The following is an 18199-nucleotide window of genomic DNA, read 5'->3' as shown; positions in this document are numbered from 1 at the left end:
TGATTGAACCTTAACCCTATCATCTATATGAAATTAGTAAATGCAGGGGCCGTGTTTGCCGTTAGACACCACAGGCCTCTGCCTAGGGCAGCAATGTTGAGGGGGCAGCATTTCTGTAAGTAATAATATAAATCTATATAATGTATGATGAAAGTGGAAATCAGTAACAGAAGGTCTGCTCTGGATAAGGGGGTGGTCTTCTCAAAGAGGTGGTCTTCTGTGGAGGATTCACTGCATTATGGAAGAATGCCCAACCAACCCCTCCCCCGCCCCCGACCCTCCGGAAATACATAGAAATGTCAACAACCGGACAGAAGAGGACGACACAATGTCTGCGCTCCGGACTACTCCTCCCATTATGTTTGATGTAAAGCCGAGAAATGCCCCATCGACATCTATGGCCACATATAATGAATGGTCCTTCTCAGCTTTATGTGAGGCCCGGAGCGCCCCCCGCTGGAGGATGAGACGGATGGTATGGAGCACAGAGACACAGGTCTGCTTACCTCCGGAGGAAATGGAGACTGCCACAGAGGAAATCTCGGACACGGCTAAAAATCTATTGATAAGAAAGAAAACATCTGGCTTGCCGAGTGTCCTCTGAGCTTTAGCGGCTGTCTATTAAAGGGGTATTCCGCCCCTAGACATCTTATCTTCTATACAAAGGACAGGGGATAAGATGTCTGATCGCGGGGGTCCTGCCGCTGGGGACCCCCGTGATCTCCCTGCTGCACCTGCCATTTATTTTTAGAGCGTTGGGTGCAGTGTCGGAGGCTCGTGATGTCACGGCCACGCCCCCTCAATGCAAGTCTAAGGGAGGGGGCGTGACGGCCATCACGCCCCCTCCCATAGACTTGCATCGAGGGGGCGTGGCCGTGACGTCACGAGCCTCCGCGCTGAATCGTCAGTCATCTGGCACCAAGCGGTTTTCGCGTCGTGCACCGGATGTCTGGGGTGTCGCAGCCGAGATCGGACATCTTATCCCCTATCCTTTTGAAAAGGGGATAAGATGTCTAGGGGCGGAGAACCCCTTTAAGGGTCTATTCACACAGTGGAATTCCGCCTCAAAGCCTGTAAACTTCTATGGGACTCCGCACTCCCATTCACACTTCCCATAGCGGAATCCCATAGAAGTCTATAAGCTTAAAGGAGCACTCCACTGAATTTTTATTTTTTTTCTAAATCAACTGGTACCAGAAAGTTAAACAAATTTGTAAATTACTTCTATTTAAAAAAATCTAATCCTTCCAGTACTCATCAGCTAATATATTCTCCACAAAAAAATCTTTTCTTTTTGAATTTCCTTTCTGTCTGACCACAGTGCTCTCTGCTGCCACCTCTGTCCATTTTAGGAACTGTCCAGAGCAGGAGAGGTTTCCTTTGGGGGATTTGCTTCTGCTCTGGACAGTTCCTGACATGGACAGAGGTGTCAGCAGAGAGCACTGTGGTCAGACAGGAAAGAAATTTAAAAATAACTTCCTGTGGAACATACAGCAGCTGATAAGTACTGGAAGGATTAAGATTTTTTAATAGAAGTAATTTACAAATCTAATGTGCAAGGAGAAGGTGAAAAAAGTCGGCAGACTCACCAAGGCTTCTTTATTAAATACTCACATATAAAACTTCGTGCAAAAGGGGAGAGAGGATCACATAGAGGGGGGTATTCACTAGCCTGACAGTGAATACCCCCCTTCACTAGCCGGACAGTGAATACCCCCCTTCATTAGCCGGACAGTGAATACCCCCCTTCACTAGCCTGACAGTGAATACCCCCCTTCACTAGCCTGACAGTGAATACCCCCCTTCACTAGCCGGACAGTGAATACCCCCCTTCACTAGCCGGACAGTGAATACCCCCCTTCATTAGCCGGACAGTGAATACCCCCCTTCACTAGCCGGACAGTGAATACCCCCCTTCACTAGCCGGACAGTGAATACCCCACTCTATGTGATCCTCTCTCCCCTTTTGCACGAAGTTTTATATGTGAGTATTTAATAAAGAAGCCTTGGTGAGTCTGCCGACTTTTTTCACCTTCTCCTTGCACATTAGATTTGACTCGTCTTACAAGTCAGAGCACTACCTTAGCTTCGGGGACTACTCCTATTCATCCTAGACCCAGGTCCTTTCGGTGGTCAGCACCAGTGCCGGACATTGATATCTCTGTTTTTTGCCTAATTTACAAATCTGTTTAACTTTCTGGCACCAGTTGATTAAAAGGGGTATTCCAAGAAAAAACTTTTTTTTATTTATCAACTGGCTCCAGAAAGTGAAACAGATTTGTAAATTACTTCTATTAAAAAAAAATCTTAATCCTTTCAGTACTTATGAGCTTCTGAAGTTAAGGTTGTTCTTTTCTGTCTAAGTGCTCTCTGATTACACATGTCTCGGGAAACGCCCAGTTTAGAACCAAATCCCCCATAGAAAACCTCTTCTAAACTGGGCGTTTCCCGAGACAGGTGTCATCAGAGAGCACTTAGACAGAAAAGAACAACCTTAACTTCAAAAGCTCATAAGTACTGAAAGGATTAAGATTTTTTAATAGAAGTAATTTACAAATCTGTTTAACTTTCTGGAGCCAGTTGATATATATAAAAAAGTTTTTTCCTGGATAACCCCTTTTAAATAAAAATGTTTTCCTTTGGAGTACCCCTTTAAATTCCAGGCAGAATTCCGCAGTGTGAATGGACCCTACGAGTTGTCCCCATAGTACTCCAACGTTCCATACAACAAGACGGAGACAGGCGCATCACCTACCCGTCACGTAAGGCCCCAGGGGCATCTGGCTGTAGTTGACAATACTGCCTGGACCAGGTCCTCGGAAGTTTGGGCCAAAGTTGTTGTTGTACATCTGCGAGGATCCAAACGTTCCCTGGAATGACGGACAAGACGAAAATGAGCCAAAAAAAGGGTAAAGGTACCAAAGCTGATAAATGAATGACTCCGGGGGTTATGGGTATGAATAGGGTTTAAAAAAAAAAAAAAAAGACTTGTTTAGTTTTTTCCTCTGAAATAGCGCCGCCCATGGGTCATGTCTGGTATTGCAACTCAAGGAAGGTGCCTCCAGCTGTTGCAATACTACAACTCCCAGCATACCTGGATGGACAAATGCACATCCCATCTATCTCTGATCGCTTGACTGCTGAGGCCTCTTTACTTCCTACAAGGCAGAGCGCCGTACACTGCGTAGTGGCCGTACCCGGTACTTCAGAAAGTCTTAGTGACTTAAAGGGGTACTCCGGAGGGGGAAAAAAAAAAAAAGGTTTCAAATCAACTGGTGCCAGAAAGTTAAACAGATTTGTAAATTACTTCTATTTAAAAATCTTAATCCTTCCAGTACTTATCAGCTGCTGTATACTCCACAGGAAGTTGTGCAGTTCTTTCCAGTCTGACCACAGTGCTCTCTGCTGCCACCTCTGTCTGTATCAGGAACTGTCCAGAGCAGGAGAGGTTTGCTATGGGGACTTGCTTCTACTCTGGACAGTTCCTGAAATGGACAGAGGTGTCAGCAGAGAGCACTGTGGTCAGACTTGAAAAGAACTGCTGCTAAGTACTGGAAGTGTTAAGATTTTTATATAAAGGTAATTTACAAATCTTTTTAACTTTCTGGTACCAGATGATTTGAATTTTATCCCTTCCCCCCCCCCCCCCACTCTGGAGTACCCCTTTAAAATGGACAAGCTGCAATGCCAGATCATTTGACGCCATAATGTTGACCTTCAGTTGTTGCAAAACTACAACTCCCAGCATGCCCGGACAGCCGTTGGCTGTCCAGGCATGCTGGGAGTTGTAGTTTTGCAGCAGCTGGAGATCCACAGGTTGTAGAGCTAGGCCCTAGAGCAGTGTTTCCCAACCAGGGTGCCTCCAGGTGTTGCAGAACTACAACTCCCAGCATGCCTGCACAGCCAACGGCTGTCCGGGCATGCTGGGAGTTGTAGTTTTTCAATAGCTGGAGGCATGCTAGTTGGGAAACATTGCACTACAAAATCAGGGTCCAGTCTGATAGGCCATTCAGGAGTATAGAGAGCTGGGTAGTAGCCTTCAGTTGTCCAGGCATGCTGGGAGTTGTAGTTTTGCAACAGCTGGAGGCCCCCTGGTTGGGAAATACGTCCCTAGATGAGCAGTATAAGCTCTGTACAGACACTGAACCAGCAGAGGGCTGCTATGTGATAGGAGAGCTAATAGGAGAAAAGAACATAAGACAAGATCTGAGGAAGGATCGGCACGAGTAAGAATGGCGCACGATGGCGAATGTAAGATAAATGAGGAATAACAAACTTCACCTAACCTGGACCGTGGTGTCGCCTCCGCGGTTGGTCAACCTGCTAAGTATACTGCGCTCAGACATCTGCAGGCGAGCAGCCACGGGCGGTATCCTAGACAGCATGGAGGGCAACCGCGTCACGTCAGCTTTCATGTCACTTAACAGCTCCTCTAATTGGTTCAGAACTGCAAGACACAGGGCGTATATGGAGGTTATATCTACACACCAGAAAAAAGGGTTAAAAAAGATATAGAGCTAAATATTTAAAGCGGTACTCCGCCCCTAGACATCTTATCCCCCATCCACCCTAGCGATCTCCCTGCAGCACCCGGCATTAATTTAGAATGCCGGCTGTGGTGCCAGAGGCTCGTGATGTCACAGCCACGCCCCCTGGTGATGTCACAGCCACGCCCCCTCAATGCAAGTCTATGGGAGGGGGCGTGGCAGCCTTGGCACCCCCTCCCATAGACTTGCATTGAGAGGGAGGGTGTGACGTCACAAGGGGGCGTGGCCGTGATGTCATGAGCCTCTGGCGCCGCATCGCTAGTCATCCGGCACGGAACAAAGTTCACTACGTGCAGCGGATGTCTGGGGTGCCGCAGCCGAGATCGCGGGGTCCCCAGCAGCAGGACCCCTCCCCCGCGATCAGACATCTTATCCCCGATCCTTTGGATAACATGTCTAGGGGCGGAGGACTCCTTTAAGTTTACATCCCGCAGACACCATTCAGATGATGAGAACAGACGCATCGCAGCGGAAACGATCGGGACGGGAGACGAATGATCCCAATCACCGGTGATAAATATAGATTAATAAGATGGTGAAGATCAAAAAGAAACGTTTTTAGAAAGTGACATTTTTTAAAATTCTACAATAACATAAAAGCTGAAAACCTAACGACTTAAAGGGGTACTCCACTAGAAAACTTTATTTTCTTTATATCAACTGGCTCCAGAAAGTTAAACAGATTTGTAAATTACTTCTATTAAAAAATCTTAATCCTTCCAATAATTATCAGCTGCTGAAGTTGAGTTGTTCTTTTCTGTGTGACAACAGTGCTCTCTGCTGACACCTCTGCTTGTCTCGGGAACTGCACAGAGCAGGAGAGGTTTGCTATGGGGATTTGCTTCTACTCTGGACAGTTCCCGAGACACGTGTCATCAGAGAGCACTTAGACGGAGAAGAACAACTCAACTTCAGCAGCTCATAAGTACTGAAAGGATTAAGATTTTTTTTTTTTATGGAAGCAATTTACAAATCTGTTTAACTTTCTGGAGCCAGCTGATAGATATAAAAAAGGTTTTAAACTTGCATTGATGGGGCGTGGCATGATGTCATGAGGGGGCGGGGCTATAACATCATGAGCTCCCGATGCCAGCTCCAGCTTTCGGAACAGTTTGTTCCAAACGCTGAGCAGCGGAGTACCCCTTTAATAGTGGCTACTGCAGACACTGAGCAACCTTACTGCCCCCCTGACATGCACTGCAGGATTTGATTAATTTAAGCTTCAATAAGTGGCGGGTCATAATTTAGGGTCTTTTTGACCTAAGGGGTTTGATGTATTAGTCAGGTGACATAGAAGTCCAGTGCTGTGCAGGAATGGGTTAATTACGGCCCACCAACCTTTGTGTAGTACAGCATTGGCCGGCTTGTTCCCTGCCAAGGACTCTTTGGAGAGATGCTGATGGCTCTCAGCAAGGCATTCCACTTCGGACAGTCGGGCATTCAGCGCCATGGCGGGGTGGTTCGGATCCTGGCTCATATTCAGATACGCCGCTCTTCGGAGTTGCTCTTCAATGACTAACGCCTGTTCCAGCAACTGGGAGAAAAAGTAATGATTATTTATACATCTACCTGTATCTACCTGTACTGAGATTAAAGGGGTACTCCGGTGGAAAAAACATTTTTTTAAATCAACTGGGGCCAAAATGTTAAACAGATTTGTAAATTACTTCTATTTAAAAATCTTAACCCTTCCAGTACTTATCAGCTGCTGCATGTTCCACAGGAAGTTGTGTAGTTCTCTCCAGTCTGACCACAGTGCTCTCTGCTGACACCTCTGTCCATATCAGGAACTCTCCAGAGTAGAAGCAAATCCCTATAGCAAACCTCTCCTGCTCTGGACAGTTCCTTAAATGGACAGAGGTGTCAGCAGAGAGCACTGTGGTCAGACTGGAAAGAACTATGCAACTTCCTGTGGAACATACAGCAGCTGATAAGTACTGGAAGGGTTAAGATTTTTTAATAGAAGTAATTTTAACTTTCTGGCACCAGTTGTTTTGAAGGAAAAAAAAAAAAAAAAGAAACAGTTTTCCACCGGAGTACCCCTTTAAGGAGTAATTCAGGATTAAAATAACAGAGCTGATTTCTTCCAAAAACAGCACCACACCTGTCCTGAGGTTGTGTGTGGTATTGCAACTTGGCTCTATTGACGTTAATTGTACTGAGCTGCAATACCACACACAACCCGAGGACAAGAGCGGTGCTGTTTTTGAAAGAAATCAGATCTGTTTCTCTAATCCTGGATAACCCCTTTAAGAAAATTATGGCCCCTTTCTTCCAGAAATTAACCGTCACTGTAGGTTGTGTCTAGTATTACAACTCAGCCCAATTTACTAGAGTGAAACGAATCTGCAATAATAAACACAAGAGCGGTAAATTGTAATATTAGGATGACCTGTGCCAAAGGACAAACTCAGCTCTGCTACATCTATACAATAGCGGAAGAAGCGCTATTGTGCGTGAAATTGCCGGCAGTCACCTCTGAGCGCCCCACGCCAAGCTGGCCTGCCAAGTCGGATGCCGTTTGCTTTGAGATGAGCTGAACATACAGTACCCGGGCGGTGAGTGCAGGATTATATTTGTTGTTATATGTTACATCACAACATATAATACATTAAAGGGGGACTTTTTATTTTTTTTTAAATCAACTGGTGCCATAAAGTTAAACAGATTTGTAAATTACTTCTATTAAAAAATCTTAATCCTTCCAGTACTTATTAGCTGCTGAATACTACAGAGGAAATTCTTTTCTTTTTTGGAACACAGAGCTCTCTGCTGACATCTCTGTCCATTTTAGGAACTGTCCAGAGCAGCATATGTTTGCTATCGGGATTTTCTCCTACTCTGGACAGTTCCTAAAATGGACAGAGATGTCAGCAGAGAGCACTGTGCTCGTGATGTCAACAGAGAGCTCTGTGTTCCAAAAAGAAAATAATTTCCTCTGTAGTATTCAGCAGCTAATAAGTACTGGAAGGATTAAGATTTTTTAATAGAAGTAATTTACAAATCTGTTTAACTTTCTGGCACCAGTTGATTTAAAAAAAATAATAATAATAATAATAATAAGTTTTCCACCGGAGTACCCCTTTAATGTTGAATTATCTACATCTGTCATTACAAATACCTTAAACCTCCTGGCAAGAAACTTATTCTTCATTTCCAGGTAGTTTCCTTTGTGGATCTCGGACTTAAAAGGCTCATTGAGAATTAAATAGCGGGGGTCATTCTGGATATCCTGCCAGCGAGCGTAGCCGTGTCTGGTGGGGGGGTCACAAATTAAGGAGCCTAGACTTTTGGTGGATCATTATCCCGCTATATGGTAACAATGCGGTAGAGAAAGACGACTCTCATATAGATGTTATTACGTGCCACCTCCCGGGCGCCATAACCTTTCATTAGCATTAACTAATAAGCAGGTTGTGCCCCCATGGTGGGCGACACGTGGAGCACGGAGGGATTAGTGCAGGGGTAGAAACAAGTCTCACACGGACAATGGTGGAAAGGTCATAATCATTGAGTATTGTACCCCCAGGGGGCGCTGTAATGCAACATACTCCATCTGTAACTCCCATAGACCTCAATCATTAAAAAGACACTTTAAAGGGGTTATCCAGGAAAAACTTTTTCTTATATATCAACTGGCTCCAGAAAGCTAAACAGATTTGTAAATTACTTCTATTAAAAAGTCTTAATCCTTTCAGTACTTATGAGCTTCTGAAGTTAAGGTTGTTCTTTTCTGTCTAAATCCTCTCTGATGACACCTGTCTCGGGAAACGCCCAGTTTAGAAGAGGTTTGCTATGGGGATTTGCTTCTAAACTGGGCGTTTCCCGAGACACGTGTCATCAGAGAGCACTTAGACAGAAAAGAACAACCTTAACTTCAGAAGCTCGTAAGTACTGAAAGGATTAAGATGATTTAATAGAAGTAATTTACAAATCTGTTTAACTTTCTGGAGCCAGTTGATTTATAAAAAAAAAAAATTTTTCCTGGATAACAGATGGGCGGATTACCTGCAGAATTTCCGCAGCATATCTGCTGCGGAAAATCCCCAGCAGATAATCTGCTACCATTGAATTCAATGGATCCGAAGGAAAATCTGCAAAACTGTCTCTATTGCGGATTTTCTGATGACCCATTAAAGTCAATGGTAGCAAAATCCGCAGCGGATTTTCCGCAGCAAATACGCAGCGGAAATTCTGCAGGTAATCCGCCCATGTGAACGTACCCTTAAAAGGGTTCTCCAGTGGAATTTTTTTTTTTAAATCAACTAATGGCAGAAAGTTAAATAGATCTGTAAATTACTTCTATTTAAAAATCTTAATCCTTCCAGTACTTATCAGCTGCTGTATGCACCACAGGAAGTTCTTTTCTTTTTGAATTTCCTTCCTGTCTGACCACAGTGCTCTCTGCTGACACCTCTGTCCATGTCAGGAACACGGCGGTGAAGGAGAGGTTTGCTATGGGGATTTTCTCCTGCTCTGGATAAGTTCCTGACATGGACAGAGGTGTCAGCAGAGAGCACTGTGGTCAGACAGGAAGGAAATTCAAAAAGAAAAGAACTTCCTGTGGTGCATACAGCAGCTGATAAGTACTGGAAGGATTAATATTTTCAAATAGAAGTAATTTACAAATCTGTTTAACTTTCTGGCACCAGTTAATTAAAAAAAAAATAAATTGTTTTCCAGCGGAGGACCCCTTTAACATTATCGTCTATAGGGACCGACTATGTCTGCACCGATTCAATCGGAGCTGACTGCACCCTGAAATTCTGCAGTGTGAACCCAGCCTTAGTTTGTCATCTAGAGCAGCGTTTCCCAACCAGGATGCCTCCAGCTGTTGAAAAACTACAACTTCCAGCATGCCCGGACAGCCTTCGGCTGTCCGGGCATGCTGGAATTTGTAGTTTTGCAACAGCTGGAGGCACCCTGGTTTGGGAACACTGCTTTAGGGTCCCATGTGGGAGCTTGTTTTTTGCGGGACCTACTGTACTTTTGTAAAGACAGCCTTTATTTTGTCCATACAAATATGCAGCAAAACCAGAAAAAATAAAAATAAATTATTTGTGATGTGAAATTAAACAAAAAATGTAATTTAGCAATTTTAGGGGATTTCGGTGTTTTACGCCATTCTCCGTGTGGTCAAACTGACGTTATCTTGATTCTTCAGATCAGCACGATCACAATGATACCTATATATATATTATTTTATGATTTACTTGTTTTAATGCTTTTTCTTTCAGCCTATGGAGCTGGGGGGGGGGGGGGGGGGGGGAGCTCAATTTTAGCGCCTTGATCAGTAGTGTCTTCTGTGACCCCCAAAAAATGCAATTCCAGAATTAGAATTTTCTTTCTATTGTGTCGATTACTTGAGGAGGAGGTTTGTTACAGTGTGTCACCCCAGTAGTAAGGAGATTACTTGAGGAGGAGGTTTGTTACAGTGTGTCACCCCAGTAGTAAGGAGATTACATGAGGAGGAGGTTTGTTACAGTGTGTCACCCCAGTAGTAAGGAGATTACATGAGGAGGAGGTTTGTTACAGTGTGTCACCACAGTAGTAAGGAGATTACATGAGGAGGAGGTTTGTTACAGTGTGTCACCCCAGTAGTAAGGAGATTACATGAGGAGGAGGTTTGTTACAGTGTGTCACCCCAGTAGTAAGGAGATTACATGAGGAGGAAGTTTGTTACAGTGTGTCACCCCAGTAGTAAGGAGATTACATGGGGAGGAGGTTTGTTACAGTGTGTCACCCAAGTAGTAAGGTGATTACATGAGGAGGTTTGTTACAGTGTGTCACCCCAGTAGTAAGGAGATTACATGAGGAGGAGGTTTGTTACAGTGTGTCACCCAAGTAGTAAGGTGATTACATGAGGAGGAGGTTTGTTACAGTGTGTCACCCCAGTAGTAAGGTGATTACATGAGGAGGAGGTTTGTTACAGTGTGTCACCCAAGTAGTAAGGTGATTACATGAGGACGAGGTTTGTTACAGTGTGTCACCCCAGTAGTCAGGAGATTACATAAGGAGGAGGTTTGTTACAGTGTGTCACCCCAGTAGTAAGGAGATTACATGAGGAGGAGGATTGTTACAGTGTGTCATCCCAGTAGTAAGGAGATAACATGAGGAGGAGGTTTGTTACAGTGTGTCACCCCAGTAGTAAGGTGATTACATGAGGAGGAGGTTTGTTACAGTGTGTCACCCCAGTAGTAAGGTGATTACATGAGGAGGAAGTTTGTTACAGCGTGTCACCCCAGTAGTAAGGAGATTACATGAGGAGGAGGTTTGTTACAGTGTGTCACCCCAGTAGTAAGGAGATTACATGAAGAGGAGGTTTGTTACAGTGTGTCACCCCAGTAGTAATCAGATTACATGAGGAGGAGGTTTGTTACAGTGTGTCACCCCAGAAGTAAGGAGATTACATGAGAAGGAGGTTTGTTACAGTGTGTCACCCCAGTAGTAAGGAGATTACATGAGGAGGAGGTTTGTTTCAGTGTGTCACCCCAGTAGTAAGGAGATTACATGAGGAGGGGGTTTGTTACAGTGTGTCACCCCAGTAGTAAGAAGATTACATGAGGAGGAGGTTTGTTACAGTGTGTCACCCCAGTAGTAAGGAGATTACATAAGGAGGAGGTTTGTTACAGTGTGTCACCCCAGTAGTAAGGAGATTACATGAGGAGGAGGTTTGTTACAGTGTGTCACCCCAGTAGTAAGGAGATTACATGAGGAGGAAGTTTGTTACAGTGTGTCACCCCAGTAGTAAGGAGATTACATGAGGAGGAGGTTTGTTACAGTGTGTCACCCCAGTAGTAAGGAGGTTACATGAAGAGGAGGTTTGTTACAGTGTGTCACCCCAGTAGTAATCAGATTACATGAGGAGGAGGTTTGTTACAGTGTGTCACCCCAGTAGTAAGGAGATTACATGAGGAGGAGGTTTGTTACAGTGTGTCACCCCAGTAGTAAGGAGATTACATGAGGAGGAGGTTTGTTACAGTGTGTCACCCCAGTAGTAAGGAGATTACTTGAGGAGGAGGTTTGTTACAGTGTGTCACCCCAGTAGTAAGGTGATTACATGAGGAGGAGGTTTGTTACAGTGTGTCACCCCAGTAGTAAGGAGATTAAATGAGGAGGGGATTTGTTACAGTGTGTCACCGCAGTAGTAAGGAGATTACATGAGGAGGAGGTTTGTTACAGTGTGTCACCCCAGTAGTAAGGAGATTACATGAGGAGGAGGTTTGTTACAGTGTGTCACCCCAGTAGTAAGGAGATTACATGAGGAGGAGGTTTGTTACAGTGTGTCACCCAAGTAGTAAGGTGATTACATGAGGAGGTTTGTTACAGTGTGTCACCCCAGTAGTAAGGAGATTACATGAGGAGGAGGTTTGTTACAGTGTGTCACCCAAGTAGTAAGGTGATTACATGAGGAGGAGGTTTGTTACAGTGTGTCACCCCAGTAGTAAGGTGATTACATGAGGAGGAGGTTTGTTACAGTGTGTCACCCAAGTAGTAAGGTGATTACATGAGGACGAGGTTTGTTACAGTGTGTCACCCCAGTAGTCAGGAGATTACATAAGGAGGAGGTTTGTTACAGTGTGTCACCCCAGTAGTAAGGAGATTACATGAGGAGGAGGATTGTTACAGTGTGTCATCCCAGTAGTAAGGAGATAACATGAGGAGGAGGTTTGTTACAGTGTGTCACCCCAGTAGTAAGGTGATTACATGAGGAGGAGGTTTGTTACAGTGTGTCACCCCAGTAGTAAGGTGATTACATGAGGAGGAAGTTTGTTACAGCGTGTCACCCCAGTAGTAAGGAGATTACATGAGGAGGAGGTTTGTTACAGTGTGTCACCCCAGTAGTAAGGAGATTACATGAAGAGGAGGTTTGTTACAGTGTGTCACCCCAGTAGTAATCAGATTACATGAGGAGGAGGTTTGTTACAGTGTGTCACCCCAGAAGTAAGGAGATTACATGAGAAGGAGGTTTGTTACAGTGTGTCACCCCAGTAGTAAGGAGATTACATGAGGAGGAGGTTTGTTTCAGTGTGTCACCCCAGTAGTAAGGAGATTACATGAGGAGGGGGTTTGTTACAGTGTGTCACCCCAGTAGTAAGAAGATTACATGAGGAGGAGGTTTGTTACAGTGTGTCACCCCAGTAGTAAGGAGATTACATGAGGAGGAGGTTTGTTACAGTGTGTCACCCCAGTAGTAAGGAGATTACATGAGGAGGAGGTTTGTTACAGTGTGTCACCCCAGTAGTAAGGAGATTACATGAGGAGGAAGTTTGTTACAGTGTGTCACCCCAGTAGTAAGGAGATTACATGAGGAGGAGGTTTGTTACAGTGTGTCACCCCAGTAGTAAGGAGGTTACATGAAGAGGAGGTTTGTTACAGTGTGTCACCCCAGTAGTAATCAGATTACATGAGGAGGAGGTTTGTTACAGTGTGTCACCCCAGTAGTAAGGAGATTACATGAGGAGGAGGTTTGTTACAGTGTGTCACCCCAGTAGTAAGGAGATTACATGAGGAGGAGGTTTGTTACAGTGTGTCACCCCAGTAGTAAGGAGATTACTTGAGGAGGAGGTTTGTTACAGTGTGTCACCCCAGTAGTAAGGTGATTACATGAGGAGGAGGTTTGTTACAGTGTGTCACCCCAGTAGTAAGGAGATTAAATGAGGAGGGGATTTGTTACAGTGTGTCACCGCAGTAGTAAGGAGATTACATGAGGAGGAGGTTTGTTACAGTGTGTCACCCCAGTAGTAAGGAGATTACATGAGGAGGAGGTTTGTTACAGTGTGTCACCCCAGTAGTAAGGAGATTACATGAGGAGGAGGTTTGTTACAGTGTGTCACCCAAGTAGTAAGGTGATTACATGAGGAGGTTTGTTACAGTGTGTCACCCCAGTAGTAAGGAGATTACATGAGGAGGAGGTTTGTTACAGTGTGTCACCCAAGTAGTAAGGTGATTACATGAGGAGGAGGTTTGTTACAGTGTGTCACCCCAGTAGTAAGGTGATTACATGAGGAGGAGGTTTGTTACAGTGTGTCACCCAAGTAGTAAGGTGATTACATGAGGACGAGGTTTGTTACAGTGTGTCACCCCAGTAGTCAGGAGATTACATAAGGAGGAGGTTTGTTACAGTGTGTCACCCCAGTAGTAAGGAGATTACATGAGGAGGAGGATTGTTACAGTGTGTCATCCCAGTAGTAAGGAGATAACATGAGGAGGAGGTTTGTTACAGTGTGTCACCCCAGTAGTAAGGTGATTACATGAGGAGGAGGTTTGTTACAGTGTGTCACCCCAGTAGTAAGGTGATTACATGAGGAGGAAGTTTGTTACAGCGTGTCACCCCAGTAGTAAGGAGATTACATGAGGAGGAGGTTTGTTACAGTGTGTCACCCCAGTAGTAAGGAGATTACATGAAGAGGAGGTTTGTTACAGTGTGTCACCCCAGTAGTAATCAGATTACATGAGGAGGAGGTTTGTTACAGTGTGTCACCCCAGAAGTAAGGAGATTACATGAGAAGGAGGTTTGTTACAGTGTGTCACCCCAGTAGTAAGGAGATTACATGAGGAGGAGGTTTGTTTCAGTGTGTCACCCCAGTAGTAAGGAGATTACATGAGGAGGGGGTTTGTTACAGTGTGTCACCCCAGTAGTAAGAATATTACATGAGGAGGAGGTTTGTTACAGTGTGTCACCCCAGTAGTAAGGAGATTACATGAGGAGGAGGTTTGTTACAGTGTGTCACCCCAGTAGTAAGGAGATTACATGAGGAGGAGGTTTGTTACAGTGTGTCACCCCAGTAGTAAGGAGATTACATGAGGAGGAAGTTTGTTACAGTGTGTCACCCCAGTAGTAAGGAGATTACATGAGGAGGAGGTTTGTTACAGTGTGTCACCCCAGTAGTAAGGAGGTTACATGAAGAGGAGGTTTGTTACAGTGTGTCACCCCAGTAGTAATCAGATTACATGAGGAGGAGGTTTGTTACAGTGTGTCACCCCAGTAGTAAGGAGATTACATGAGGAGGAGGTTTGTTACAGTGTGTCACCCCAGTAGTAAGGAGATTACATGAGGAGGAGGTTTGTTACAGTGTGTCACCCCAGTAGTAAGGTGATTACATGAGGAGGTGGAGTTTGTTACAGTGTATCACCCACAGTAGTAAGGATATCACATGAGGGGGAGGAGGTTTGTTACAGTGTGTCACCCCAGTAGTAAGGAGATTATATGAGGAGGAGGTTTGTTACAGTGTGTCACCCCAGTAGTAAGGAGATTAAATGAGGAGGAGGGTTTGTTACAGTGTGTCACCCCAGTAGTAAGGAGATTACATGAGGAGGAGGTTTGTTACAGTGTGTCACCCCAGTAGTAAGGATATCACATGAGGGGGAGGTTTGTTACAGTGTGTCACCCCAGTAGTAAGGAGATTACATGAGGAGGAGGTTTGTTTACAGTGTGTCACCACAGTAGTAAGGAGATTACATGAGGAGGAGGTTTGTTACAGTGTGTCACCACAGTAGTAAGGAGATTACATGAGGAGGAGGTTTATTACAGTGTGTCACACCCCAGTAGTAAGGATATCACATGAGGGGGAGGAGGTTTATTACTACTGGGTTGACACACTGTAACAAAACCTCCTCCTCATGTAATCTCCTTACTACTGGGGTGACACACAGTAACAAACCTCCTCCTCATGTAATCTCCTTACTACTGGGGTGACACACTGTAACAAACCTCCTCCTCATGTAATCTCCTTACTACTGGGGTGACACACTGTAACAAACCTCCTCCTCATGTAATCTCCTTACTACTGGGGTGACACACTGTAACAAACCCCCTCCTCATGTAATCTCCTTACTACTGGGGTGACCACACTGTAAGGAGATTACATGAGGAGGAGGTTTGTTACAGTGTGTCACCCCAGTAGTAAGGAGATTACATGAGGAGGGGGTTTGTTACAGTGTGTCACCCCAGTAGTAAGGAGATTACATGAGGAGGAGGTTTGTTACAGTGTGTCACCCCAGTAGTAAGGGAGATTACATGAGGAGGAGGTTTGTTACAGTGTGTCAACCCAGTAGTAAGGAGATTACATGAGGAGGAGGTTTGTTACTGTGTGTGTCACCCCAGTAGTAAGGAGATTACATGAGGAGGGAGGTTTGTTACAGTGTGTCACCCCAGTAGTAAGGAGATTACATGAGGAGGAGGTTTGTTACAGTGTGTCACCCCAGTAGTAAGGTGATTACATGAGGAGGAGGTTTGTTACAGTGTGTCACCCCAGTAGTAAGGAGATTACATGAGGAGGAGGTTTGTCTACAGTGTGTCACCCCAGTAGTAATGATATTACATGAGGAGGAGGTCTGTTACAGTGTATCACCCCAGTAGTAAGGAAATTACATGAGGAGGAGGAGGTTTGTTACAGTGTGTCACCCCAGTAGTAAGGAGATTACATGAGGAGGAGGTTTGTTACAGTGTGTCACCCCAGTGAGGAGATTACATGAGGAGAGGAGGTTTGTTACAGTGTGTCACCCCAGTAGTAAGGAGAATACATGAGGAGGAGGTTTGTTACAGTGTGTCACCCCAGTAGTAAGGAGAATACATGAGGAGGAGGTTGTTACAGTGTGTCACCCCAGTAGTAAGGAGATTACATGAGGAGGAGGTTTGTTACAGTGTGTCACCCCAGTAGTAATGAGATTACATGAGGACGAGGTTTGTTACAGTGTGTCACCCCCAGTAGTCAGGAGATTACATAAGGAGGAGGTTTGTTACAGTGTGTCACCCCAGTAGTAAGGAGATTACATGAGGAGGAGGATTGTTACAGTGTGTCATCCCCAGTAGTAAGGAGATAACATGAGGAGGAGGTTTGTTACAGTGTGTCACCCCAGTAGTAAGGTGATTACATGAGGAGGAGGTTTGTTTACAGTGTGTCACCCCAGTAGTAAGGTGAATTACATGAGGAGGAAGTTTGTTACAGCGTGTCACCCCAGTAGTAAGGAGATTACATGAGGAGGAGGTTTGTTACAGTGTGTCACCCCAGTAGTAAGGAGATTACATGAAGAGGAGGTTTGTTACAGTGTGTCACCCCAGTAGTAATCAGATTACATGAGGAGGAGGTTTGTTACAGTGTGTCACCCCAGAAGTAAGGAGATTACATGAGAAGGAGGTTTGTTACAGTGTGTCACCCCAGTAGTAAGGAGATTACATGAGGAGGAGGTTTGTTTCAGTGTGTCACCCCCAGTAGTAAGGAGATTACATGAGGAGGGGGTTTGTTACAGTGTGTCACCCCAGTAGTAAGAAGATTACATGAGGAGGAGGTTTGTTACAGTGTGTCACCCCAGTAGTAAGGAGATTACATGAGGAGGAGGTTTGTTACAGTGTGTCACCCCAGTAGTAAGGAGATTACATGAGGAGGAGGTTTGTTACAGTGTGTCACCCCAGTAGTAAGGAGATTACATGAGGAGGAAGTTTGTTACAGTGTGTCACCCCAGTAGTAAGGAGATTACATGAGGAGGTTTGTTACAGTGTGTCACCCCAGTAGTAAGGGAGGTTACATGAAGAGGAGGTTTGTTACAGTGTGTCACCCCAGTAGTAATCAGATTACATGAGGAGGAGGTTTGTTACAGTGTGTCACCCCAGTAGTAAGGAGATTACATGAGGAGGAGGTTTGTTACAGTGTGTCACCCCAGTAGTAAGGAGATTACATGAAGAGGAGGTTTGTTACAGTGTGTCACCCCAGTAGTAAGGTGATTACATGAGGAGGTGGTTTGTTACAGTGTATCACCCCAGTAGTAAGGATATCACATGAGGGGGAGGAGGTTTGTTACAGTGTGTCACCCCAGTAGTAAGGAGATTATATGAGGAGGAGGTTTGTTACAGTGTGTCACCCCAGTAGTAAGGAGATTAAATGAGGAGGAGGGTTGTTACAGTGTGTCACCCCAGTAGTAAGGAGATTACATGAGGAGGAGGTTTATTACAGTGTGTCACCCCAGTAGTAAGGAGATTACATGAGGAGGAGGTTTGTTACAGTGTGTCACCCAAGTAGTAAGGTGATTACATGAGGAGGTTTGTTACAGTGTGTCACCCCAGTAGTAAGGAGATTACATGAGGAGGAGGTTTGTTACAGTGTGTCACCCAAGTAGTAAGGAGATTACATGAGGAGGAGGATTGTTACAGTGTGTCATCCCAGTAGTAAGGAGATAACATGAGGAGGAGGTTTGTTACAGTGTGTCACCCCAGTAGTAAGGTGATTACATGAGGAGGAGGTTTGTTACAGTGTGTCACCCCAGTAGTAAGGTGATTACATGAGGAGGAAGTTTGTTACAGCGTGTCACCCCAGTAGTAAGGAGATTACATGAGGAGGAGGTTTGTTACAGTGTGTCACCCCAGTAGTAAGGAGATTACATGAGGAGGGGGTTTGTTACAGTGTGTCACCCCAGTAGTAAGGAGATTACATGAGGAGGAGGTTTGTTACAGTGTGTCACCCCAGTAGTAAGGAGATTACATGAGGAGGAGGTTTGTTACAGTGTGTCACCCCAGTAGTAAGGAGATTACATGAGGAGGAGGTTTGTTACAGTGTGTCACCCCAGTAGTAAGGTGATTACATGAGGAGGTGGTTTGTTACAGTGTATCACCCCAGTAGTAAGGATATCACATGAGGGGGAGGAGGTTTGTTACA

General features: G+C 44.9%; 1 protein-coding gene across 5 annotated transcripts in view; it reads right to left on the bottom strand.

Annotated features, from left to right (window-relative positions):
- Positions 1 to 18199, bottom strand: part of CHD5 (chromodomain helicase DNA binding protein 5) — a 274281-nt gene that overhangs the window by 4229 nt on the left and 251853 nt on the right. For 3 of the 5 annotated variants that reach the window (XM_056544557.1, XM_056544553.1, XM_056544554.1), the window contains 4 exons: positions 7669 to 7801; positions 5886 to 6081; positions 4287 to 4447; positions 2756 to 2870 (listed from right to left, as the gene is read on the bottom strand). In XM_056544557.1, the coding sequence (XP_056400532.1) occupies positions 2756 to 2870; positions 4287 to 4447; positions 5886 to 6081; positions 7669 to 7801 (605 nt within the window). Of the gene's footprint in view, positions 1 to 506; positions 560 to 2755; positions 2871 to 4286; positions 4448 to 5885; positions 6082 to 7668; positions 7802 to 18199 lie in introns of all 5 variants that reach the window. The other 2 variants (XM_056544555.1, XM_056544556.1) reach the window with 1 other exon arrangement.

This window comes from Hyla sarda, chromosome 10 (assembly GCF_029499605.1).
Source record: "Hyla sarda isolate aHylSar1 chromosome 10, aHylSar1.hap1, whole genome shotgun sequence".
NCBI lineage: Eukaryota > Metazoa > Chordata > Amphibia > Anura > Hylidae > Hyla > Hyla sarda.
Note: the sequence above shows the minus strand (reverse complement) of the source record. Positions and strands in the feature narration are given on the sequence as shown.